The sequence below is a fragment of the Vitis vinifera genome, chromosome 7 (genome assembly GCF_030704535.1).
Source record: "Vitis vinifera cultivar Pinot Noir 40024 chromosome 7, ASM3070453v1".
Taxonomy (NCBI): domain Eukaryota; kingdom Viridiplantae; phylum Streptophyta; class Magnoliopsida; order Vitales; family Vitaceae; genus Vitis; species Vitis vinifera.
The window spans coordinates 289,322-317,010 of NC_081811.1; the positions used below are offsets into that span (position 1 = coordinate 289,322).

A 27,689-nucleotide genomic window follows, 5' to 3' on the forward strand; every position below is an offset into this window, starting at 1 on the left:
TATATATATATATATATATAACTACTTGATTTGCTAAACAAAAAGCTCAAGAAAGGGAACATCCCAACTCTCTACACATAATCAAAGTTAGGGAAAGCAATTTATCAAAACCTTCATTACTCTCTTTCCTTCTTAGTTACCCATGAGATGACAAAGGTTGAATCCCCTCCGGTACTAGAAGGGAACAATACTTTAGCCTACATTAGGCTCTTGAGGTAGAATCTTAGGCTTAATAGCATAACATCATCTACAAGCTACATTGCATGGGTTTTGGTGTGTGGATATGGGTATGGTAATGTATCTAGGTATCTGAAACTTTACACCTACAATCATATTTGAAGCACAAAATAGGAGGATTTGATAAGAATCTCACACCCACACCCATATATCGTATCATGTTCAACATGAGAACCTTGGGTGAAGTTTGAGAATTTGGGTGTCAGGTACAAGTTTCCAAAATCTTTTCCTACAACACTACAACGATTGTTGAGCACCCCACCAATTCCTAGCTACCTAAGATTACCCAAAGAGCATCTATCATCCAACACAACCCTCATGAGATGGAAATCAAATACGACATATTTCTACATCCATATACTTAGAAATACCTACACACCAAGTTCCAAGTTCCAATCAAGCAAAAGAAAGCTCAAAGGATCCCTAACAAAGGTTACATAAGCCAAAGCCCACAAAAAAGAGGAGAAATCAAACACATCACAAACGGTCTTTGTTGTTCTCAAAAATCTTTGAATTTCTTTCTCATTAGTTAGTCAAATTCAAAGTGAGGCTATCAATATTCCATAGAACTCTACCTTTAGGAAGTCACCCTTAAAAGAAATAATAAGCATCTCCTTCACAATTCTTTTTTTCTTTTTTTCTTTTTTTCTTTTTTTTTGATAGGTAAATGAAGATTGTATTAATTTTAAAAAGTATACACGAGATATATAAAGCAACCAAACAACCAGAAGGTGTGAATCTCCTTCACACTTCTTTGTGGAACCCAATCAAACCTTAACAAGTCTAAGTAGCCAACTGTTAGCACCCTAGCATTACACCTATCCACAACATAATGCTAGTAGAAATGAAGAAAAAGATAATCCATTGGTTATCAACTCTTCTTACCCATACACACCATTTTGAATTGATGTTATGCAAGGTCTTCACGCTTACAATAAATCATGAGTATTTACTTTCTTTTTCACCTCAAGCCATGTAAATAACTTAACTTTGGAAGAAGCTTTAGAAGATAAAATTGGCAGAGCCAAAAATAGCTTTAAAGAATGAACCAACCATAGACAAACTCAAGGAAGTCAATAACCAAACCCTCACATTGAGGAATGTGGGTAATAAATATATAAAGGTCATAATAGACATGAGGAGAGCTGGTTCCTCAAATTCCTAATCGGAAAGGCTATAGGAAAAATTAAAACTCCAAAAAGGGGAAGAGGAAAAGGGAACTAAGACAAGAAAATAAGAGCATCTCCCATCCTCGCTACCCTAAAGAGATTAGGGTATTAAAGATGAAAGACTAGACCAGTACAACGTGTATCTTCCCAAAAGTGTATCTAGTGCCATCACCCTTTTAAGGAATGTGTAAGACGAGAAATTAGAGAGTATGACCACCTAATGATAATTTTGTCATCCCATTCATTCGGATGTGGCCCACAATACAAAAAATGAACTCATGCTAGAAAGTCTCAATCTACCTTGAAAGCCTCCGATGTCGCATTCCTAAGAGGGCTCTAATTCTTCTTAAGATAATTGTATATACACCAAAGCCCCCTTCCCTCTATAGCCAATACAATTGGTCCCACCAACAAGCTATATAGTAAAACCATCTGGTAGTTTGGTGACTTCTCCATGTTAAAGATCGGTTCTTAGATTACTTATGCAGTGAATGGTGGTGTCAATTTATTAGAACTCACCTCGCAAATGAAGGGGTCCTTTCCAAACTTTCCAACCCCCATGAATCCTTGACCCCCATCAACTATAAAGCTTACTAAAAAAAGGCTTAGGATCTCCTCTCAAATACCATTTTGGTTGTCTAAAATCCCTACCTAACTTCTCATTGACCAAAGACTTTGATCAGTTTCCTTCTTCCATTGGCTAACCAATGGAAATTTTTTGAATTTTAAATCCCCCTCTTTAGCCCATTTAACTCTAATTGTCTACTTCCACCATAACTTCTTCCCTTGAAACCAGATCTTCCAATTCCACTTTCCTAGTGGTCCTCAAAGATGCCAATTCACTCATTAAAACCTCTGCCACTTTGTGTCATGAGAACAAACCACAGGAATGTCCTTTGTAATGGCCTCCTTCCTTTCCTTGATGTCTCACAAAATGACCTTGTTCCAAGTCTTCAATTCTGCTATGATACCTTACTAGTTGCAACAATGGCACAAATCTATGAACTTCTCAGCCTACCCTTAACATTTGGTCCACTATGTGCTAATACAATCCTCAAAATCAAAATGAAGCAATAGCATGTTTCTAAAACTAAAAAGAGTTCAGCGTCAGATAAAAGGATTAGGATCTAAAATCAGACAAGGCAAGGTTTCTTAGAGGCTATGGGGGAAACTAACATTTTTAACCAAAGATACAAAAACCTATGTAACCACTTGCAAATAGGAAACTCTTGCAAATATAACCACACGAGGGTAGCATTTTGAGGAGACAGATCAACTTGCTTGCACTCCTTCATAACATCATTAGAGTCTCTCATACTTCAAGGAATTCTAGAGCCTCTTGCCTCTTTCAAAATCCTTCAAATAGGTCATACATTTAAATTTTGGAAGGCTTGCCCAAAAAGGTCCGATATCTCTTCCAAAAAATCCCAAGTGCAAACTAAAAAACAACCTAGAATCCCAAAGTATCATATTAGCTCCTAAATCCCCACAAAGGAAGAGCCTTGTCCACTCCCAATTTCTAACATCCACTCACCAAAACCCTGTCATACTACTCCTTAATTACCATAAAATAAAAAGATAACAAGCAAATTTTCCACAAGCACTATAAAAAAAAGTATTCTAAAAACACTAATTTAAGCATCACTCAAGATGGCAAAAGCTTATATGAAGGATTAATAATGTAAACTTCAATAAGGCTGCTTTAATAATCCACTAAGCACTTGTATCAACTATCTAGCACTAAAGCCACAAATTCATATTAGGTAGACATTTGTCATTGGATAGAAAATTGCTAATGTGAATTCAGATTAAGTGGAAAACTTTTTTTTGATAGTGCTTGTGGAAAATTTGCTTGTTATCTTTTTATTTCATCTCCTCTATTCCTCAATTAACCTATTTGACATCTTTCTTCTATTTTGTTGGATCGATAATTTAAGCATAACAAGCAAATTTTGTATGAAGATAACAAGCAAATTTTCCACAAGCACTATAAAAAAAAGTATTCTAAAAACACTAATTTAAGCATCACTCAAGATGGCAAAAGCTTATATGAAGGATTAATAATGTAAACTTCAATAAGGCTGCTTTAATAATCCAATAAGCACTTGTATCAACTATCTAGCACTAAAGCCACAAATTCATATTAGGTAGACATTTGCCATCGGATAGAAAATTGCTAATGTGAATTCAGATTAAGTAGACATTTGTTATTGGATAGAAAATTATCGATCCAATAAAATAGAAGAAAGCTGTCAAATAGGTTAATTGAGGAATAGAGGAGATGAACCAATTTCTACAGCTTATTTACCCATTAAAAGTACAAGGAGAGAACAGGAAAGATGATATGGAGGGGAAACTTCAGTGTCAAGTCGTACTACAAAAAGATTTGGGGCTCTCGTGCTCCATTTAGAACATGATTTTTTGTATGAGAGGTTGTTTAGGGTAAGATCTTAACTATAGATACGTTAATGAAGAGGGGATGACCCATGGTCAATTGATGCAACCCTTATAAAGATAATGAAGAATCAGCATATCACATCTTAATTTATTGTGATAAGACAAGAATGCTATGGAGTTTTTTGTCAGCAGTCTTTGGCTTGATTTGGATGTTTCTGGCTTCCATAAGAAATTTCCTCCTCAAATGAAAATTTAAAAGGCAAGATAAGAATAAAAGAATAGTTTGGCACTTGGCTTTGATTTGCTTATATTAGTGTATTTGGAAAAATCAATACCATAGAACTTTCAAAGATGAAGAGCTCTCATATCAAAGATTGAAGGAGTTCTTCATTAAATCACTTATAGAGTGATCCCATGATACATTGAAAATGAAGAAACCCTCTATTTTGGATTTCATAGATGCTCTTTTTTGTGGTTAGCTTGCCTTATTTTTTTAGGCTAACCTTGCACATGTTTGGTGCTTGTTTTGGGATGTTTACTGTGTAGCTTTCTTTATACATAGGATGTGCCACCTCACCACCTCTTTCTAGCGCTTATTAATATATGTTTTTGTTATCTATCAAATAAAATAAAAAAAGAAAAAAGATTTTACCAAATAGCTTACTTGTGAATTCAAAAATCCATCATTGATTGCACATAGTATCAATTGTATGCTCTTAAGTTAGCACCTCAAAAATTTAAACCAATTGAAGGTCCCGCATTAATAATGTCATGAAATGATTTATTATGATTTAATGACTTATTAACTTAATATGATTTAATAACTTAATTTAAACTACTACACATTTAAATATATTTAATAAAATAATTTAATATTATAACTAAAAATTAAAAACAACTAAACATCTTCATGACTTTTTTTTATATTAAAAAATGTGTATATATATATATAGAGCAAAACAAAGTGCACGAGATGTATACTTAATATGACTTAATAACTTAAATATGATCTAACTTGAAATCATTAAGTAATAAACATGAAGTTTTATCGAGACCTTTTAAATTTGAACTCATCCAAGGAAAGCATAAGCAACGACCAAATGTTAAAAAATTCAAACAAATGGATATCAACATTACCAAAACCCTTCCAAACCAAACTCTCTTCTAAGTTATTAGCTGAATATAGCATTCAAAAGTAGCAGAAAACTCATTTTACAAAGCTAAATCCACGCATTCCCAAAATATCAAATGAGCAAACCAGTTTCTGCCAGTTCTATCACTAACGTTCAAGGACAAATATTTACCTTCCATGGACAGCAGATTAGAACATCTTGCCTGCCAGATAACGAGTCCATCTTTACCACCATAAATCCTGATACCACATAATAATTTCAAATAAGCCATCATCAATCCCAAGGGGTTGGTTGGTTGATTGACTATGTAGTAGAAACAGATTCACCAACAAAAATATGCAAGAGAGATAACTGAAACAAAAAGTTTCCTTGCTTACCAAGTATAAATAAATGTGTTTCCCAATCACCTCCATCCTTGAAACCTGTTCTAAGTAATCAGTTTACTTGCAATAAACGTCTTCTATCCATTTGAAGAAAAAATAAAAAAATCATAAATGGTTAGCGACCGATCGATATCAAAAAATCTCTAATCTGCACCCTGTCCTGAGAAAGCCTGCTGTTATATCCTATCTTGAAATCCCGAACCAATCTTGAAAGAAAATGGACTTGTAGCCATACTTTATTTAAATGTAGCCAATTGCTTGGAACTAATCAATAGGAATTTGCCATGAGATTTAAGCGAATAGACAACCTTACTCAAAGACAACAATGGCGAAAGTCTTAAAGAAAGTTTTAAACTCCTCATATGCCCGGGAAAGCTACCATCACCTCTGATTCAATTCGCGATTCCACTGATACAACTAACAAATTCTCTAAACCCCCAAAAAGAAATGAAAAAAGAAACTCCGGATATAAAGGAAATTAAAAAGGGAAGAAATAAAATCCGCTGCTATATTTTTCCATGGGCATATGGATCCTAATACACCCATAAAGTTAAAAACACAAATTTACAGAGCTAGCCCTACGAACACCACTGTCTATCCCTCTTATCACTTCTTCGCCTTCTTGGCTGCGGCTTTCTTTGCCGGAGATTTGACACTCTTGGGCTTTACACTCTTGGCCGGGGCTTTCTTCACTGGAGTTTTTTTCAGTGCTGGCTTCGGAGGGGCAGCCTTCTTCCCCGGCGTAGTCCTGGTGGACGTCCGCGCAGCCTTAGCTGGCTTCTCCTTCGGCTTAGGCTTGGGCTTCGTCACAGTCTTCGTCTTAGCAGCCGCCTTGGGCTTGGCAGGAACCTTAGGCTTAGCTGGAGCAACTTTGGGCTTGGCAGCTGCCTTCGTCTTAGCAGCTGCTTTAGGCTTAGGCACGGAAGCCTTGGGCTTGGCTGGCGCCTTCTTCGCCTTCGTATTCTTAGCTTCTTTCGGCTTGGCAGCAGTTTTAGGCTTCGTTGCCACAGCCTTCTTCTTAGCCGGAGCAGCACCCGTCGGCTTCGGAGCCGAAGGTCGACTGGGGGGAAGCTTGTACGAGCCTCTCACCTTCACGAGCTTCCCAGCAGCCACAAACTTCTTCAAATGAATGAGCAAAAGCTTCTTGAAGTTGGGCGGAAGTTGCTTATGCTTCTCCTCTATGAACTTCGCGATCGCGTACTGACTCGAACCAGATTTCTCCTTTAACGCCACGATCGCCTCCGTGATCATCTACAATTCCCAAAACAAAATTCAAATTCACACCATAGAAACAATCCAAAAACTCACAAGTCGGATTCAAATTCTCAAATCCGTTACCTCAATATACGGAGGATGCGTAGGAGGACTCCTAGGCTTCTTCGCACCGGCCGGCTTCTTAGCCTTCGGCTCCTTAGCCTTCTTGGTTTTTGCAGCCTTCGGCGCAGGGTTCTCCTCCGCCGGCTCGGCCGCCTCTGGTTCTGCCACAGGCTCAACAGCTACGGTAGGCTCTTCGGATGCCATTGAAGAACCAGAAGATCGAATCCAAAATCAATAGGCCTTGTGGTAGGGTTTGAGGGATCGGATCTGGAGTATCGAACTATCTCCACTGGTAATTTTGTTGTGACAAGCGTCATGAAATGAGACGATTTAAATAGTCAAGTGTCTATGACATCGTGTCCAAAAGTCGAGTGCTGATTGGCTAATGGACCCAAGACACGGATCACCCCCTCGGACAAGTTTAAATGTGAGCCCTTAGATTTGGCGCTATCGACGGTGGCTAATGCCCTAGATTGCTGCGGTATGGATAGGGAAGCTAATGGGAGGGGGCGTTTAGGACAGGATGGGTGTGTTTCTAAGCTTGGTTTCTTAGGGCATAACTCGAGCTACACTTGATGGATTCGAGTGAAATTTTGATGGTGTGATAGCTTATTTTATAAGCTTTCCAATGACTATTTTTCCAGGTTCTATGGATTACCCATTTGAGAGAAATTTAATTTGCAAGCGACATAGGTCAGGACGAGGGTTTGGTTTGATGTTATTGTGGTTTGAGTTCATTTTAGAATAATACTTTGAATCAAAATAGGATTTTTGAGTTTTGTGTGATAGCAGATTAGCCAAGGAAGGCATTGGCCTAAGAACCATAAAAAACCAACAAGGATTCAATGGATTTTTATTGCTTAGAATGACACTAAAGTTGAACATGTTCTACAAATGTTCATAGTATAATGTAACAATATCAAGTGTATTATTTTCATAAAAACTATTTGGCCCATTGTTTCACATTAAAAATTGACTTACAGTATGATCTACAGTAAGTTTAGAATTTGAATCCATGTAAGTTATAGATTGATCAGTATTAAAAACCCGTTTGTATAATTCCATGTAATAGGATTTGATAAATAGTTCCTCAAACCTTCCTCCCACCATGATGGTATATACCAAAATTGCTTGGTGTATGTTTATGTCATTCTTCTATCCTTTTAAACACTATTCATTGTTATACCAAAATTAGCTATAAGAAATTAATCGTAGATTGTGAATAACCCTCTTAAATATGACTAAAATTGCATTAGATTGCATAGTATAATCATATACGAAATTAGATTATCTAGAGTTTACCTGTTTGAACAGGATGACCTAAGTTTATTCCCAAAACACCAAGCATGCATTGAACCCAAGTAGGTAGGTTATAAACTACAACAATTTTACATCATTTATCTAAACCATACTACTACTATGGCATGTGTTAGACATAAGAGATAAATCTAGTATGGTTTTTGTACTATAGAATTTGTGGGCAACCTATTGTAACCCATGTCATGAGTAAACATGTTCATTCCCTCTAAGTTGCGACAATGTTACAGATTAGATTCATTAGGCAATCCATTGTACTCATGTTTAGGCATTGAACTCATCCATATTGTGAAGTCAATTTACCATGCATTCTTAATCAACATACATATAAAAATTGGGTATTGTTTTTGTTACTTTGTAGTGGGACTACAACCCAACAAATTGGTTGGATTTGTGGTCTACATAAGCCCCGTTCAAATTAAGAAACTTTTATCTTAAATTCAATATAATTCGACTTAGAACTCTAGATATTCAACCCAAATCCAACAACATTTTTCTTCAAGGTCAAGTTGAACTTAGTTTAAGCTTAGATTGATAGAATCAATCAAAATTGTATGAATCAAGCTTGAGTTAGGTAATGTTGAGTTGAGTAAAACTCAATTTAAGAATCAATATCAAATCGTACAATATTTTGGGTTAAGAACATAAAAAGGAAAACAGATCTATTGATCTTATTAATAGAATGAAACAAAACATAATATGATTAAAGTCAACATACTTCCCTTTACAATGTTTAAAAAACATATAAAATGAATGTGATAATATAAATTACAAATAGTATAGATATATAAAATTAAGTTGGCTCGAGCCCAAACCCGATTATTGAATTTGGATGGCTCAAGCCCACTCAAAAAAGTCAAGTTGGGCTAGGCCCATCCATCCAAATTGCACCTTTAGTTTGTTATATACAATGCGTAGTTTTTATGCTATTATTTTCTTGTATATGAAAAGCTTAAGCTAAGTAGAGAATTTTAACGAGCACTTTGAAAATTTGCTTTTTAGCGATTGTTGTCTATCAACTAAAATTAGTGGTCAGCTCCATGTTATGAGGAAACTAGTACATAAAAATAAATCATCTAGCCCTTGTAAAATATACTTTATATGAAATCTATTCCAATGAGAGCCTTCTATTTGTCAATAAGCCAAGATCATCACATTAACCTCAAATGCTAAATAATGGGTTTCTCAATTGAAGCATATTCTAAGTGTCTATATAGTTTTTCAAGTCTTGCTTTCAACTCAAGTTGGAGTGTTAAGTTTTGTATTTGAGAAATACATTCATTAATGTCAATTTAATAAGATTAAGTTAATTTCCTATTTCTTAATAAGGAAAGTAAGAAATAACCTAGCTCTCACTTAGGAGGACTCGAGGGACATGTGGTATAAATCATCCTAATAATCTCTTGAGCTACCCATGCTTGCATTAACCATTGAACATGCGGTGCATGGATTTGGTACATGGTAAGAGTGGAAATTCATGTTGATGGGTTGGGTTCGTGTCGCGTCAAAACTTAAACATTTTATTAAATAGGTCAATTCAAATACAATATAAATAATAATTAAGTTAAAAATATAAACTTAAATACTCCCTAATTATTAAATAAGTAAGAGATGTTCGAGTTTAACTAAAAACTAGAATCAAATCCTTCTTGTTAATAATTAACTTGAGTTAGTCTTGTATAGGTTTACATGTTTAATGTATAAACCATACATGTTTATCACTCAATTAACCTATTTATTCAAAAATAAATTTAAAATGAGTCAAATATGAATTAAATAATTTAAAGTTACAATTAGTTTAATTAGCACAATTATTGAATGAGTCAATTCAGGTTGAATTATGCAATGCAAATAGACCCAAAGACCACTTATTTATTCAACGGGTTATGCAAGTCAATAGAATTTGACCAAAACATGATTATACTCAATCCAAACCCATAAAAAAACATGTTGGCAAATCATGTCAAACATTGTCGCCCTTATTACATGGATTGCAAGCATATATATTATGTTTGTATTAGTGGTGTTTACTTATTGATTCATCTAAAAGAATACTCGGAAACAAATGATATGCAAAAAAAGAAAAGAATGATCCAGAACATTAATGTTTAAAAGGATTGTGGTATATTTTAGTATTTAATAACATTTGGGCATACATTTACTTATTATGACGTTAAACCACAAGCTAAATAACCAAATTTTTTTGTATCAAGTTTATGAATTTGAAAAGGATAAAAACAAGTGATCTTCTATATAAGTGGTAAGAGCATTTGAAAATGAAATATAACACTTCATTTAAAATTAGTAAATAAGTTACAAATCCGAGTAATGATCTCCTTTCATAAAATGTACTAAAACAAATACAACATTTTGTATCCCATCTTTACATATTTCAAAACATTCATTTAAAATGAATTCATTTGGTATTTAAATGCTTTGAAATTATTGTGTCTTAAAGGTTACTATTTTCCATTAAAAGCTTTGAAATAATTATGTAATTAATTTCTTTTTGCTTTCAAATGTTGGAAAACCTTTTTATCTTTCAAACACCATCTACAAACAAACTAGTTTTGCTTTTTAATCTTGAGGCATCTAAACCTTCCCCGATTCCCTTGTTTTTTTTTAATTTGAATTGAGAAAAAGATGGAGAACAAAATGGGGAAGAATATGAGATGGGGATGAGAATAAGGTGGAGGAGAGAAAGAGGCAAAAGGTAAAGGATTAAGGTTAGGTTTTTTAGTATGGATGGAAGTTAAAGAAAATAGTAATGAGGTTATTTATATATTCTTTTGTATTTCAAAAATGTTTTTAAACGGTGGATTCTATTTAGTCAAAGCCTAGATTAAAGTATAATTCCTCTTTTTAAGTATTTCTTATCAACTTGAGCTACCAATGTTATGCTAGCCTTTGTGTTTTTGAACCGTGGCCCAAGACCAAATGATTTAGGGTGTGTATAAGAGGGTGTTTTACAACAAAAATTTCCAAAAATCCATTATGTAAAATATATTCTCATTGCACTTAACCCTGTTTACATATGATCACAATTTTGTAAAAAAATAAAAGTCTTTAAAAGTTCAAGAGTCTTAAAAGATGATTTTATGCTTTTCATTTAAGTTATTTATAGATTGTAAAGTACACATTTTTTAGTATGTTTAACTCATTGACATCTAAACTCACAAATGGAAATATAAAAGTGTAATCAATAGGAAATTCTTATTCTAATGATTAGTTAAGTTGGAAGTTTGAGATTCCAATCAAGTGTTATTCTTATTCTAGTTTTTAGTTATTCTAGGAATTGGTTGAGATAATACAAATTTACATAATAATCCTTTATATGATATTTTAAAATTAGATTCATTTATAAACAAATGAAGGAAGAAAAGTTAATCGTTTGTCATTTTCCCTTTTGTTTTTTATTTTTCAAGACTTTGATTAAAAAATATCAAATCTTATTATATGCACAAATTTCGTAAATTTTAATCCTGAGAAATTAGCAAAAAAAAAAAAGGAAAATAATGCGAACAAAATATTTATTGAAATTAAAAATATTGTGGGTATAATCTCAAAAAATAATATTCTTTCCAAAAAAATATTTTTCCTCTGATTCTTTTGCCTTGATCACACTTTGGAATATGACGATGACGTTTTTTTGATTTCGGGTATCAATCGAGGACCACAAGTGACTTATTCTCGTATGATCTTGTTGAATGGCGAAGAACGCGTGTAGCAATTCTTTTGCTATTTACCGAACTTGTAAGGAAATTTGATGAAATTTTTTCTTTTGTTGTGAACCCCATTTTCCCGTACGAAGTTACCTTTGGATTTTATCCTTAGGATTTTCCTTTCTGGATTTTTTTTTTTTATTTCTGAATTTCCTCCCCCTTCTTTATATAAGACACCTCTATTTATAGGTGAAGATAGGGAATTTGAATCATTTTTCAATTCGTTTTTCTTTTTGCTTTACACGTTCAATCCCTTCCAATTTTTCATCTCTATATACATTTTTTATATATATAAAGCGGACAATAATTGAGAAACTTGACTTGAACTTTTTTCAGAAAGCTCTTTTGATCTTTAGGTGTTCTTCAACCCAACTTGAGAAACCCGACTTGAATTCACCACGAGAAATCTTCACCTCTTCAAACTTGTAAGTTTTTTTTTTGTTATATATATATATATCATGCCATACCAAGGCCATGTCGTAGGTGGCATGTCAAATTCAATGGAAACGTGCCACAAATGTGTTGCCTTGAAACGTCATCACTTTTTTTGAACACGTGTTAGCCTTCATCATTTGTAGAGACGAATTTAATTTCAGGTAATTTAATTAATTAATTTTTTTAGTTACCTTAATATTTGAGGGGATTTTTTTTAATAAAATTAAATATCCATGAAAAAATATGAATATTTAAAATTTGACCCTCATGTAATCAAGTCGTAGCCCTGATGTGAAAGGGTGTCGTATTTTCGGCACTTATGTGCTAAATTATTCACCCATGCAAATTGGCTTGATTTGAATGCATAGTGGTGTTCCAGTTTTAATATCTAATTAAAACCTGGAATAATACTTGGTATCTATGCAAACAAGTTATAGCCTTGATGCTACACGGTGTTATATTTTCGGCACTTATGTGCTAAAGTCTTCACTCATGCAAATTGGTTTGACTTGAATGCATTGTGATATTTCAAGGGAGAAAAAAACCTTCTTTTTTTAACTCGCGTTAGCCTCCATTATTCGCAAAGGTGGATTTGATTTCAGGTAATTTAATTTAATTTAATTAATTAATAATTAAAAAAAATTACCTTAATACTTTAGGGGAATTTTTAACAAAATTAAATATCCATAAAAAAAATATGAATGTTTAAAATTTGACCCTCATGTAATCAAGTTGTAACCCTGACGTGAAACGGTGTCGCATTTTCGGTACTTATGTGCTAAAGTCTTCACCCATGTAAATTGGCTTGACTTCAATGCATAGTGGTGTTTAAGTTTTAATATTTAATTAAAACTAAAATAATACTTTGTATCTATGCAAACAAGTTATGACCCTTATGCTACACGGTGTTGTACTTTCAGCGCTTAATACGACTTGAGTGCTAAGGTCTTCACCTATGCAAATTGGCTTAACTTAAATGCATAGTGACATTTAAAAACTTAGACTCATATTTTATTCATCTATTTTTCTACCTCTTTTTTGTGTAGGATGGTGTTCTTCAAATGTTTTAAAGAGAAGACTGTAACCATTCTTGAAGATGATAGTGAAGATTTTGAAGAAGGGACTACCTTGTCAGTGCATAGGTCACTTACTGACCTTCAATTTTTGTCAATGCCAGTGACAAAGGACCCATTACACATTTCTTCATGGTCCCAAGTTGCATTTTGCAAGTTTACAAATATTAGCAATTCAAAACTTAATAAGGTGAAACCTGTTTCTGATGTTCTGCTGTTGAATTCCTCTTACCCAACTACTATTGAGGTTCATGATGAATTTGGATTATTGGTTCTCGTGTTCGTGAAGGAGAAGACAAATGGGGAAGCTCATTCAAAGTACTTGGGGAATCTTTCTTTATCGAAGGATATTGGGAATGGGTTGAGGAGGCATTGGGTCGGCATGGACCATTCCTTAAAGGATGTAAGCTTTATGAAGCTATTTTTGCATCTTTATTCAACTATGATCATCAAGCCTCTATGATTAGGGCCTTTTGCGAACGTTGGTGTCCTACCACTAACACCTTGCATACTTCCATTGGAGAGGTTTCCATCTCTCTTTGGGACTTGTATCGTATTGTTGGACTACCCATCAGTGGATCTTTTTATGATGAGATGGTGCCGAGCGCGGAAGAGTTATCTAATGATGCAACAAAGTCTTTACTCCTACCAAGTTGTCGAAACTTATTCCTTGCATATCATCAAATTTGCTCTGAGACAAAAAGGAAGTCTTTAGTCAAGTTAGCCTCTTGAGTGTCATTTTGGCACAAATGCTCTATGAAGTATGCAAAATCTCCAAAGAAAAGTACAAGGAATAAGGCGCAGAGGCTTAAGGAAACTCATAACCCCTCTGGGAAAATTGATCCTATTAAATCTCATACTCAATCGCAGATGGAAGTTTTTGACAACCTTGGCATAGCTGAGACAGTTGTTAAAGAGACTTACTTGGCCATTTTTTTAGCATGTTGGTTATGTAAGTTTGTTCTTCCTTGGGGGTGTCAATTTGATTTGTCCTAGAGTCTTCAAAGTAGCTAGTAGAATGGCTCAAGGTGAGACATTTGGCATTGTTGTTCCGGTGTTGGCAAACATTTACAACGACTTAAAATGCAATTGTCTTTATATTGTTTATTATATACTTGCATATAATTGTCTCTTAAATTCACTTGTGTAAATTTGCGAAAAGAGACCATCACCCTATTCACCCCCCTCCCCCCCCCCCCCTCTAAGGTGATTACCATAGGTTGGATTAGCCTAATATTCCTAACATTGCCTTTTCAAGTTTTCAACTTAATGAACTTTTTTTTTTGGTGCATCGTATGCAGTTTATGCTCATGCGGGCCAGGAGCATCACTTGTCTTGAGTTTGATTAAAGAATGATAAATTCGTGTCCTTGGAATAAATTTTAATTGAGGGTCAAAGATGACTTATTCTTAACCAAACTTGTAAAGACCTTTCTTAAGCATTTTGGAGAACAAAAGAAATCTTTTGAATTCATCTTGATTTTCTTCAACCTTAAAAGTGGATGAATGACACTTTTGTATTGTGTTTGATATTCTTCCACGAGCTTGTTGAAGAATGTGTCAAGCTTGGACTTGATTTTAATCCAATGGTGGTAAATACGTGTTCTTAGAGCAAAATTTAATAGAGGGTCAATGATGACTTGATCTCAAGTAAACTTATCAACAATTTCCTCAAGTGTTTTGAAAAACCTAACCTTATCTTCTTTAGCTTTGAAGGTGGATGAATGACACTTTTGTTTGTATTTGATATTTTTCCACGAGCTTGTTGAAGAATGTTTGAAGTTTGATTTCAACTTTTGAAGCTTCATTTTTGGATTTAGCTTCTGGGTTGCATTGCCTTTTTGAGAACGCGTCATGCTAAAAGAAAAGAATACTTGTATGTAAAGAAGTTGGAGATTTTAGTTTGGAATATTCAAATTTGACTTCTTTAATACAAAGAGTTTGTTCTTCAGTTAAAAAAGTTTGCCAAGAATTTTTATTTTTTTTACTACAGTTTAAGCTCTTGTAGGATAGGAGTAATATGCAGTTTAGGCTCATGTTTTAAGGAACATCATTGGAATGCCGAGGTTTGAAAACAACTGTGGTAAAATTTGATGTCACACCATTTTCATCGTCTCTGGTGTAGGTGATGTTTACACAACATGTCACACAATCGTGGCCTTTGTCCTTAAATTTTTTTGCCCCTTTTATTTTTGTGGCATAAAGTGATGAATTCTTAAGTATCTGGATAGTGCAATTCGTGTTTCCTCAAGAAGTTGTAACATTTCATGGATATTGAAGAGCGAGGGTAAGCGCTGTAAGTTTGCTACTACCTCATCATCTTCCTTGGTTTTGTTTGGTTCTGCACCGAAAGATTTTTCTTCATCTTTACTTGACTCATTTTCTTTCAAAATCTCATGACAAGAGACCATATGAGTGGATGTCACCATCCTTTTATTGAAGAACTCCAGAGGGAAGTATTCTCCTAAGGTGATAGAGGTGATGACCTTTTGTACCAAGAGGTTATCAACCTGAACAATCGCTTGTTTTCTTTTAGGTTTATTTTTTTCTTTTTTTTCGCATATCGATGAATATTTTGCTTACGTTGTTCTTTCCTAGGAAGATTTGGGTAGGGATGAGATTTTTGCTTCTTGTGAGGTCTTCTTCGTGTCACCAATGTCCAACCTTCTTCATTATACGACATTGATTCATTATCAAAATAGAAGTGACGAATGGTGTCTTGACATGACACTTGTGTTTGCTTTGGTTTCGGTGACTCGCATTGGATAGTATCGGCGTATGCCCCCAGTGTCTTAGGTGGAACATGTAACGAAACAGGATCGAGGGACCCAAATGTGACTATAGCATGATTTGACTTTACTACTTCATCCAGATCCAGATGAATTCTTTTTTGTTTTGCAAGTTTCATTATAAAATCTTTTAAGATGAAACATTTCTCGACTGGGTGATTGGCGATTCAATGGTAATGACAATAATTCGGATCATTAACACGACTCATTTCTTCTGGACGCTTGCACTCAGGTATCTCAATAACCTTTTTCTAGAGCAGGTCTTCCAACATACTAGGCCTATCAAAGTCAGAAAAATCATACTTCTTTTTCTCTAATTCCTTTAAGGTGAATCGACACTTCTCATTTTCCTAGGTTGGTCTAGCCTTTTTCATTTTTTTCTTTTTATCTTGTGTTGAGATTTTGATAGGAGTCGTATTTACTATCATTGACTCTTAGATGAGTTTTATTGAATTCTTATCACTTGTTTTCCTATTGTGTCTTTCTCTTTGCTGGTCAACGATAATGTCTTTTTTAGCACCATGGTTGGCTATACTGAGTTTTATGTCATGTGCTCGAGTAGTTAATTCTTCAAAGGTACGAGGTCGTATTCCTTGGAAGATGTATAGGAGACTCCAATGCATTCCTTGTATGCACATCTCCATGGCTGATACCTCAGATAATCTATCTTTGCAGTCAATGCTTAAGGAACGCCAACAGTTGATATAGTCTATAACCGACTCGTCTTTCCATTGCTTAGTGTTAGTAAGCTCCATCATGCTTACAGTTTGTCGGGTGCTATAGAAACGATTGAGGAATTCACGTTCCATTTGGTCCCAACTATTGATATACTCAGGCGCAAGGTCTATGTACCAATCGAAAACATTTCCTTGGAGAGAACGGACGAATTGTTTAACTAATAAGTCACTATTTGTACCTGCATTATTACAAGTTTCAATTAAATGGGCAACATGTTGTTTTGGATTTCCCTTCCTGTCAAATGATTGAAATTTTGGAAGTTGATAGCTCATAGACATACATAGGTTATCAATCCTCTTAGTGTAAGGTTTAGAGTACATGAGCATACTCTGTGAGGGTCCACCGTACTACGCTCTAATGGTGTTATTTATCATGTCCTGAAGATGTTGGATAGATAATGACGCTATTGAGGCAGATTCTGTTGTTTGTCTCTCAACTTGCATTGTCCTATACGTATGTGGTGCATCATCGAGATGAGATACGACATTCGAAAGGTGGTTGAGTCCTTGACTTGACTTACCCGTATTTTGTACTTCTGCCTCAACCTTGTTTATGAGAGAGACTATCTGCATATCCTTCTCGTTGACTGTCTTGGTGAGTTTGGCAATGGCGCAAGCCATATCTGCTAATTGTTCCTCTACTGTTGTAGTGCCAGTTGTCATTACCGGCATAGTTATCGAGAAGGAAGAAGTAAAAGAGTTGGAATGATTGGAGTAGTTTTCCTCTTTTGACATTCCAATTGGCGATCTAGAGTGTGAGCCAATGCTAGAGTTGACATTGGTAACAAAGCAAGGAGATTCATCCCCAAAATCATGTAGTGTTGAAGGGAGTTCTCCCATGCTACGAGGACTATGGCTCTTTACCCCCAGAGAGACCATGGTGATGAATGGTTGGTGCTCGTCATGCGTTTTTACCGGTTTTAGCAAACAAGCAAACTCACTTGTTTGTTTTGTTGAGAGTGAAAATGTTGATTTTGCTTTGCTACGAGTCATGGGGCCCGTAGCGGCGTCATGTGTCGATTGTGCAATGACGATCTTGCCATTGCCCTTGTTGATATGCACAACTTGAGTTCTTTTAGGTGTCATCGATGAAGTAGAGATCAATCTTCTAACAAAAGATATGAGAGGCAGAGATGCCTCATCGGGCGTGTCAGAAATTTGTACGCACAAATTTTGTAAATTTTGGTCCTGCGAAATTAGCAAAACAAAATAGGAAAATAATGTGAACAAAATATTTATTGAAATTAAAAATATTGCGGGTACAATCTCAAAAAATAATATTCTATCCAAAAGAATATTTTCTCTTTGATTTTTTTTGCTTTGATCACACTTTGGAAGATGACGATGACGTTTTATTGATTTCAAAGATCAATTGAGGGCCACAAGTGGCTTATTCCCAAATGACCTTGTTGAATGGCGAAGAACATGTGTAGCAGTTTTTTTGCCGTTTACTGAACTTGTAGGGAGATTTGATGAAGCTCTTTCTTTTGTTGTGAACCCCATTTTCCGGTACAAAGTTACCTTTGGATTTTCTCCTTTGGATTTTCCTTTCTGGATTTTTTTATTATTTTATTTCTGAATTTCCTCCCCCTTCTTGATAGAAGACACCTCTATTTATAGGTGAGGATAGGGAATTTGAATTTCAAATTCCCCAATTTTAGTTGCTTAATTCAAGGGATTTAATTCCTTAATTTTAGCAAATTTTCTTCTCCGAGAAGTTTTACCAACAAGATAATAATAATAATAATAATAATAATTTTCTTATTATTATTATTATTATTATTATTATCATTTTTATAGTTGGAGATTAGAAAGACTTATCCATAAGATGATTTTTTTTTTTTTTTTTAAGATCAAATTTGTGGTAATTTAATCCACTATTTTTTTTTATGTCTACAGTTACTTCAATAACATATTCTCCAAGTTTTGAGCATGTATCTAAAGAAATGAAACTTCTAAAGCTATTTGCACTCAAACATGGTAACTCTACGTATGGATACAAAATAACTTATTCCTTAGTTAACTCGTAAACCAAACACCCTTTGGTTTGAGACTCTTATGATCTCTGTTAGTGACTTAGATGAAGTTATTAGGTGCTAAAAAAACAAAACTCAAAGGAATCCAAGTTGGATTAGAGTCTAACTGCGTTATGATTTAATTGTTCTAGAGGTGAAATCTAATTTCTTTCCAAGCCTTCTTAATTGTTTAAACATCATTTGTTTGGATCCAAGTAAAGTGGAATTATTATTATGTAATATTGTAAACAAATTTACTAGAAATACTATTTCAAAGTTCCATAATATAATTTTTACTAATTTTACTTAGTTGAAACAATTCTGTAAATTTTGTTGATACCTATGACATAAGCATGAAAAAAGAAATAATTGTAGTTGAGTTTGATGTTGTTTCCTTTTCCTTAATGCATGTTTTTATATTTTCCAAACAAAAAAAAAAAAAAAAGGGAAGCATTTTTCTCCTCTAAGCACATGTTGGCTTCAATCCTATCAAAAGACATTTTCACTCGTATTTATTATTATGTTGCACATGTAACCATTTCTTTAAAAGTCGTTACCTTCATTGTAGTAAAGTTTATAATGTTATGATAAAGTTCATAAAAACACGACATAATGTAATATAATAAGTTTTCATTAATAAATTTACTTTTTATGATTTTTTTGTCTCATTTTTATCCTTGATTGCATTAATTAATATATAAGCATTCACATTGTATCACTTGCATTGTATATGACTTTGGTGTATTAGGAGTTATACAAAAAATTCAAGTTATGAGTTATTTGCAAGATGATAAGTAGATCACAACTAGTTTATCGATTTACACAATCTATCTAAGACTATAATGCATTACCTCCTAATTGAATGAATGACTTGTTTTGGTGATTAAGGTGGTTTTTCCATAGTGAGTACACAAAACTGTGTGGTCACACATTGGACAAAGCTTACAATGAATCATGATGTTAGCTATCAAGTAATTATAATTCACCAAGATACTATGTTGCATCGATTCTTAACCTTAAGAAAATATTGAGCTAATGTTGAGGTCATTAATGGCTTTCATGTATGAGTGAGACTTTAATGTGATCATATATCCCTTATAGATTGGCTTATTATTGGTTAAGGTATGTGAAGATAGGTATTTTCAATATAAACATCATAATATCTCATAGGGTTTGAGACAATATGTTTTTTTAGGTGATCTTAAAGACATATGATCATGAAATTTATGGTCATAGTAATTCTTTAACTAAAATTTGACATATACTCTTAGAAAACTAAACTATGTTAGTTATTCACATAATGAGCAAATTTAAGATTCAATGATTGAAGAGATAACAATGCAAGGTTGATAATACTTACATTGTTAGATTATGGATACTAATTCATGGGCAGTCCACTCAAGTTTATATCTCGTTTATCACACAACATTGAAATGCAAATGACTTTTTATAGTGGGATGATAAGTTGCTAAGAACTTCATATTGTTCCATCATCCAATCCTAAATCATATAGGGTACATATTTTTATACCTTAGGCTTCCCCATAAATTATTATAGTGGAAACCATGACAATAAAAACCAATTATTATAGATTTAGAGAATATAGTAATTGTACCTTTGATTTTGATGTTTCTAGATCATTTCTAAATCGATAAAGTCGTGGAAATCGCTTTAGAACTCGTCTACCCAGTCTTCTTCCACCCAATCACACTTTACATAGTCCTAGGTACAAGAAAAGTGTGGGTGACTAGGGACTCTCTCTAGAAGAAAACAAGCAAAAGTTTACAACCTTAACCCTTAAAAGGGTATTTATAGGGCTCTCTATGGGCTTAAATGACTTGAGCCTAAATTGGTTTGGGCTACCTAATCTAACCCATGTTAGTTCAAATTAATTAATTAACCCTATTGGGCCCCATTAATAAATTAGTCTGGTCTATAAAGAAAATTCATAAGATCTAGTGCAACATTACGTTTTTACCAAAAACGCATTTATGTACATTTATGAATTTAAAACCCAAATCCCTTAAAATAAATGTGTTATCATGAATTAGGTGCTCAAGTAGCGACTACTATGATCCATAAGAAAATACCGACTCTCTCAAAAATCAATTCTAAAATTAATTCAATATTCTACTTAAAAGAATCAGTTACACTTTTGTATCCCATGTCATTACAATAAAGTGAATGCTCAAATATATGACCTACTATCCATTGCATACAGACTTCTTATAAATTAATGTCTATAATTTAATAAGGTAGTGTTATCACCTATTAAGATTACTTATGTAATCATTGAGTTACAAATCTTCCTTATTATATGATCAATTAACATACTCTACCTCTAAGAAACATATGTCAAATTTCCTCTAAAAGAAATACTATGATTATAATATTTTAGATCACATGTCATTTGGATCACCTAAGGAGACACACTGTCTCAATCTTATGAAATATCATGGTACCTCTATTGAGTATATATATTGTCACCAACCTCCATCAACATTAACTCAATCCATAGGGATATATGGATCTCACTCACATGTCAAAGTCTTTTGTTGATTTTGAAACAAATTTAATATCCTCTAAAGGTTGATATTCCATGCAATAAAGTAGTTTGATGAATTATGACAATTGATAGTCTTACATCATAATTTACCATAGTTAAATATATTTTATTTCTCAACCTTTAGCGTGTTTTACATTTTGTTCCCTCACATTCAAAACTCAACACTTTGTCTTCCCAAATCTGTTAAAGAGTAACACTTAACCCTCAAATTACAAAACTTTCATAAAATTATAAAAAAAATCAGTTTTTTTTTTTTGCACTTTGATTCGAACATTGGTTTCAATTATGTATAATTAACTTTAAATTGATAGTCTTGAAGTGAAATTCCTCAAATGCTTCAAAATATGACAACTACCATTTTTTATTTTTTATTTTAAAAGGATGCTTGTATGTCCATTTGTGAGTTTTGCATGCAATTGTGAAGTGTGGTAGCTTTGAACTTGAAGAATAAATATTTTTCTTTTTGTTTCAATCTTATTTTTATTTTTTAACTTAACTTGTTATTTATTGATTTTTTTAATAAGTTTAGGAGCAAAATATTGCATTTCAACAAATTTATAAGACAAAGTATAAAACAGTTCAAAGGTTGAAGGGTAAAATGTATAATCCTAAGTATCTTTTTAAAGTATAATTTAATTTTTTAAATTAAAAAATATTATTATACAAAATAATAAACCTTATAAAAATATTAAATCGGGTTTTGGGTTGGGATCGGTTGTGCACACCTTCACTTCGTGAACCCAACCCAAATTGAGTTCATCCGAGCGCAAACCCGATTATTAAAAATGTTTAGCAGTCCACCCACACATCCGGTTAGGTCGGATCAACCCGCCCAAGCGGTATCCCTATAAATATACAGCAAATACTTCTCAAACCCTAGCATAGCATTCGAGCTCCCAAGGATTAGGGTTTGTGCTCTCTACATCTTCGGCCATGGTAAGACCTTGAATTCAAAAATGAACATGATGAATTTCTTCGAGAAAATGAAGCCATTCTTTTAGATTTTCCTTTCACTTGCCTTCTTTTTTCCGAGAATCAAACCGAATCATTGTATTGCTGCAGGATTCTCACGGTTTTTTTTTAATCCGTTTTTCAGGCGGATATCGAAACCGATGTTGCTCCAGGGGTTCCGAAGAAGAGAACATTCAAGAAGTTCAGCTTCAGAGGAGTTGATTTGGATGCTCTTTTGGATATGTCCACTGATGAGCTTGTCAAGCTCTTGCCCGCTCGTGCTCGCAGAAGGTAATCGATCTGATACCATCGCTTTATATTCATGTATATTAGTGTTACTTACAATGGGTTTTATTTATTTATTTATAGTGTGTATGTTGATGAAATATTAGGTTTCAACGTGGTTTGAAGCGCAAGCCGATGGCATTGATCAAGAAACTGCGCAAAGCAGTAAGTTTTATCTGCATTTTTCTTGTATTCTTTTGATTGCTTGCCCACACTGGAGTCTGATAAATCGTTGGCTTTATGCTGGTGGGATTTGTAAATGTTTACCTGGATGTCCTAATCTCCGAATCAATCGGGAAATATGTTGCTTGCATAGTGTTTCAGAGTTTGTGTTTTGGTTGCAGTTGCCTTTTTTTCTCAGCCTCTTAGAGTTGTTGTAAGTTGAACCAGAAATCTGAGTGTGACATTGTTTATAACAAATGCTGGGGTATTTTCTGTTTGTTCTTTCTCTTTAGTGGGTTGTATCTCAGGGTGTGAATCATAAAATCTCATTCATGTCCGCTTGGGAAGGATTAAAGTTTTAGACTCATTTGACCTCGACCCACCGAAGCAAGTTGAGACTTGAGACAAGTGAAGTTTAGTTCATAGTTTGTTGTGACAATAGTTGTGGAAGTGTTCATTACTCTTGTCTTGAGGTTCTCAAGGCAGTTACATTGTCTATCAAGTCTGTAAGAATTTATCAGATCAGTTATATGCATTTCCTGCGAACTGAAGGTTTGCCTCATGCACTTTCTGCCTTGTTTTATGAAGCACATAAAACATCTTTATGTGTACTTCTTAAAACTAACTATTTTCTTTCTACAGTTCTTCCATTTGCTTGACTTTGAGTAGGAATTTCACAAAATTTAATCTGTAATAGAATGATAATTATGCTCTCTCTCTTTTTTTCTTTTGGTTTTGGCTGTTAGTTATGAATGAAATGGATGGGCACAAAACTTTATCTGTGATGAAATGGTAATCATGCAATTTTGTGCTTCTAGGGTCATTTATAAAAGAACCTTATGTGAAAAAAAATTACTACAGTGAATCAGTGATTATGCAATTTTATGTTGTTGGAGTTATAATAATAGACCTCATTGTGTGTTTATTTTATGGGTTAGATTTCTCATTGTATGACAATATAATTATGAAATCAATATCAGATTTTGGAGTTTGGGAAATGATGAGAGATTCAAACAGGTTAGCATAGGCTTAATGGTTTTTTTGCCATGCTGAATATTTTTTGCACGTCAGTCTGATCCCAAACTTTGTGAAGTACAACAAATATGATAGTCTTTTTGTTTTGTTCTTGATGTGCTTTGGCAGAAAAAAAAATTTTGATCACCCAAGTAGCTGAGCTAAGTTATCCCAGATTGGCCTATCATTGATGCGTTGGAGTTATCAATGTGTGATATCATTTTGATACCATGGAGTTTGGGAAATGATGAGATGTAAACAGTTTATCATAGGCTAAATTGTCTTTGCTATGCTGAATGACTTTTGCACGTCAGTCTGATCCCAAACTCCTATGAAAAGGGGAAAAATTGAAGTAAACACTTGATGGATTTAGGGTTGAAGGTTGGACTGGCTTCAGAAATCATTTTTAAGGCTCATGTCATTGAATTGTTGTCATAAAATTCCCCATGATTTAATCTTAGCTGGTTTTCTTGTAGATTTGTACCACATAGCCTAGGTTTACTAAAAGAAGTTTAGCCTTTTGTAGTTTTGGTACATTTACCCAAGTAGCTGAGCTAAGTTATCCCGGATTGGCCTATCATTGATGCGTTGGAGTTATCAATGTGTGATATCATTTTGATACCATGGAGTTTGGGAAATGATGAGATGTAAACAGTTTATCATAGGCTAAATTGTCTTTGCTATGCTGAATGACTTTTGCACGTCAGTCTGATCCCAAACTCCTATGAAAAGGGGAAAAATTGAAGTAAACACTTGATGGATTTAGGGTTGAAGGTTGGACTGGCTTCAGAAATCATTTTTAAGGCTCATGTCATTGAATTGTTGTCATAAAATTCCACATGATTTAATCTTAGCTGGTTTTCTTGTAGATTTGTACCACATAGCCTAGGTTTACTAAAAGAAGTTTAGCCTTTTGTAGTTTTGGTACATTTACCCAAGTAGCTGAGCTAAGTTATCCCGGATTGGCCTATCATTGATGCGTTGGAGTTATCAATGTGTGATATCATTTTGATACCATGGAGTTTGGGAAATGATGAGATGTAAACAGTTTATCATAGGCTAAATTGTCTTTGCTATGCTGAATGACTTTTGCACGTCAGTCTGATCCCAAACTCCTATGAAAAGGGGAAAAATTGAAGTAAACACTTGATGGATTTAGGGTTGAAGGTTGGACTGGCTTCAGAAATCATTTTTAAGGCTCATGTCATTGAATTGTTGTCATAAAATTCCACATGATTTAATCTTAGCTGGTTTTCTTGTAGATTTGTACCACATAGCCTAGGTTTACTAAAAGAAGTTTAGCCTTTTGTAGTTTTGGTACATTTACATATATGCACCTCATGCAACTTGATAATCATATTTTTAATACTTTAAGTAACTAACCACACATTTGCATTTTGTCTGTGTCTGGGTTTCTCCGTTTACAGTACAACATGTTATGTAATGAATGTTAACTTGTGGCATTAGTCCGCATGTTAACTTTAGACTAATATTATATTCCTAAAAAGGCTATAAATGTTGAATTTTTTTTTCTTTTTCTGCATTAATTGTTGTGTTTTGCCTCTCAATTTCATAATTTGTGTTTGATATATAAAACTCGCACCTAATCTTGCTGGTTGGAAAAATTCCTTGCCCTGCATGTCTGCCTATAGAAAACATCTGCGACAATGGCAGTCATAGCTGTGGTTCAGTTTGGGGAGTTGTTGCTTCAAACACAATCGTTTAAATGGAATTTGGCTGTTAGATTTGATTAAAAGTAGCATGTATTAAGATCTTGTTGCTCTGTCTTCTATTTCCGTATTCTTATGAACTTTGACTGTGATACCATGTTTTCATGAGCTTCTCTGATCCTATTTGGTATTATTATATTTCCTATTTTCTTCATGTATGCAATTTCATTTGTGTACCCCAGTATGCATGGTCTCCAATGTACATCATGCCATATCGATTAATCGTTCTTTCTGTCGTCAATTTCTCTCTATTATTATCAAGCTTTAAATTTATGGGACAGTATAATTTCCTTTAATAGCCTTTTTCGATTTCTCATCACTCACAAGTGTTTCTGTGTTTATCCCTTTGACACTTCCATGAACTCCCATAACATAAGATTAAATAAGATTTTCCAGGATTTATTTATCTGTGTATGTGCTAGGCTATTCTTCTCTAGGATTTATGCATGGACATGATAAAATGTTTTAGGCTAGTGACCTAATTGCTGCAACCGTATTCTGTTTAGCATTTGATCCTGCAATACAAGAACTCTAATGGATTTTTCATTTTTCTGGTATTCTTGTGTTTTTCATTATTTTCATTTTCCACAAATTAAATAAAATGGTAGTCAGGTAAAAATTGCATTGTTGTTTATGCATCAGTTAGTTATGATTTTTGCCATATAAAGATCATTTTATTGATATTGGTTAGTGAGTACCCTTGCAAGAATGTGTGGTATCTGGTAGCACAGTACTGACATGGAGCCTCAAATTAAGTCTCTTATATTTGAGAGATTTATCTTTGAAGAAGGTTAATAAAAAGTTATTTATGCTGCCCTTTTTCCTTTTTTTAGGGACCCCTAACTATGCAATAATTTCCTATCTTTTTGCTTTAATTTGTATTGATGATTAATCAGTTTAGTAAATCACAAAGGAAGTGGGGATTATTCATTAATATTTTCATTTTGGTGTTGTGATGTCTTAAAACAGAAACGGGAGGCACCACCTGGTGAGAAACCAGAGCCAGTTAGAACTCACCTCCGCAACATGATCATAGTACCTGAAATGATTGGCAGCATTGTTGGGGTTTACAACGGGAAGACCTTCAATCAAGTTGAAATTAAGCCTGAAATGATCGGTCATTATCTGGCTGAATTCTCAATCTCTTACAAACCTGTCAAGCATGGAAGGCCTGGTATTGGTGCCACCCACTCTTCCAGGTTCATTCCTCTCAAGTAAAAGTTTTTGCTTATGCCCATTCTATTGTATTGAGAAAGTAACTCTCATTATCTAGACTGGATTTTGTTTGGTTTCTATCTGTTCTAGTTCTTTATTTTCTTGCACAATGTTAGCTCTGGTAAGAACCAAAAACGTAACTGAACTAGTGCCTTGTTGACGCTGCTTATTGGCTATTGATCAGAAACTTGTTTTTTTCGTATAAAATTGCATTAATAAAATAAGTATGAAGAAGGTGTCCCATTCCGGGATCTGTGCTAAAGGCATAATAATGTGGACTGGTGGCACTGCCCCGTCAACCGTGGTAGTTTTGTTGGATGGAATACAGGCATGAGAAAGAGAATGTGGGACATGATTTGACCGGGACACTTAGATTCTCGTATTTCACGAGTTTGGAAAAGTTGGTGCATGCACATTTTCTCTCATCAGTCAGTCTCTCCTATTTCTTTTCAAGCTCATTGTTCTTTTATTTTTTGTGTTCAAAATCATGAATCTGGGCATAGTGGAGCCCCAAATGCAGCAATTGTTGACCGCATGCGTTGCCTGAAATTTTTGTTGGTCAAAATACTGGGATAATTTTTCCCTGACATCTTATAATTGTATTAACAGTCTAGATTGTGTTGGTTCGTGGAGCATCGGTGTCAGATCTTTACCCGGATAAGGGTATTAGAATGAGATGAGTTAATCCTTGGGGTTTGTTTGGAAATTATTCTTAAAAACGGTGTTTTTTCCCTCCTTGGAATAGAAATAGATTGCCTAACTTAAAAACACAGTATTTGTTTTGAAAATGGGTTTTTTTACAATAAATTAAAGGTATATTTAATTGTTTTAATAAATTGTGACGAGTAACAATGGAACCTATTTGTACTCTTTGTACCATGTTGGCCAGGAGGGTGCTAAGTTTTGTATGTTCATGGTTGTGTTGTGTGTGTATATGGAGTGCGTTTTCTCACACGCCTCTCTTCAATTGTTTTAGAGAGGATGGGTCTTTCAATCAAATTGAGAGTTTCCTTCTAAATTTACTTGAAACAGAAAACTAGACT

The 27,689-nt window shown here is 34.1% G+C and overlaps 2 protein-coding genes and 4 non-coding genes across 6 annotated transcripts; 5 read left to right on the top strand and 1 right to left on the bottom strand.

Annotated features, from left to right (window-relative positions):
* Positions 1-5,526: 5,526 nt before the first annotated feature.
* LOC100247613 (histone H1) lies at positions 5,527-6,953 on the bottom strand. Its single transcript, XM_002282310.4, has 2 exons — positions 6,658-6,953; positions 5,527-6,570 (listed from the first exon to the last, which is right to left on the bottom strand). The coding sequence occupies exons 1-2, from the start codon at positions 6,838-6,840 to the stop codon at positions 5,926-5,928; spliced, it is 828 nt and encodes a 275-aa protein (XP_002282346.1). The 5' UTR covers positions 6,841-6,953; the 3' UTR covers positions 5,527-5,925.
* Positions 6,954-21,992: 15,039 nt separating this feature from the next.
* LOC100263010 (small ribosomal subunit protein uS19) lies at positions 21,993-26,853 on the top strand. Its single transcript, XM_002282258.4, has 4 exons — positions 21,993-22,225; positions 22,386-22,531; positions 22,633-22,690; positions 26,401-26,853. Exons 1-4 carry the CDS (start codon positions 22,223-22,225, stop codon positions 26,647-26,649), a joined length of 456 nt encoding a protein of 151 aa, XP_002282294.1. The 5' UTR covers positions 21,993-22,222; the 3' UTR covers positions 26,650-26,853.
* Positions 23,677-23,770, top strand: LOC132254131 (small nucleolar RNA Z122). Its single transcript, XR_009466300.1, has one exon. It is a non-coding gene; the product is annotated as a small nucleolar RNA Z122 (small nucleolar RNA).
* On the top strand, positions 23,938-24,027 carry LOC132254132 (small nucleolar RNA Z122). Its single transcript, XR_009466301.1, has one exon. It is a non-coding gene; the product is annotated as a small nucleolar RNA Z122 (small nucleolar RNA).
* LOC132254133 (small nucleolar RNA Z122) lies at positions 24,331-24,420 on the top strand. Its single transcript, XR_009466302.1, has one exon. It is a non-coding gene; the product is annotated as a small nucleolar RNA Z122 (small nucleolar RNA).
* LOC132254134 (small nucleolar RNA Z122) lies at positions 24,724-24,813 on the top strand. Its single transcript, XR_009466303.1, has one exon. It is a non-coding gene; the product is annotated as a small nucleolar RNA Z122 (small nucleolar RNA).
* Positions 26,854-27,689: the final 836 nt, after the last annotated feature.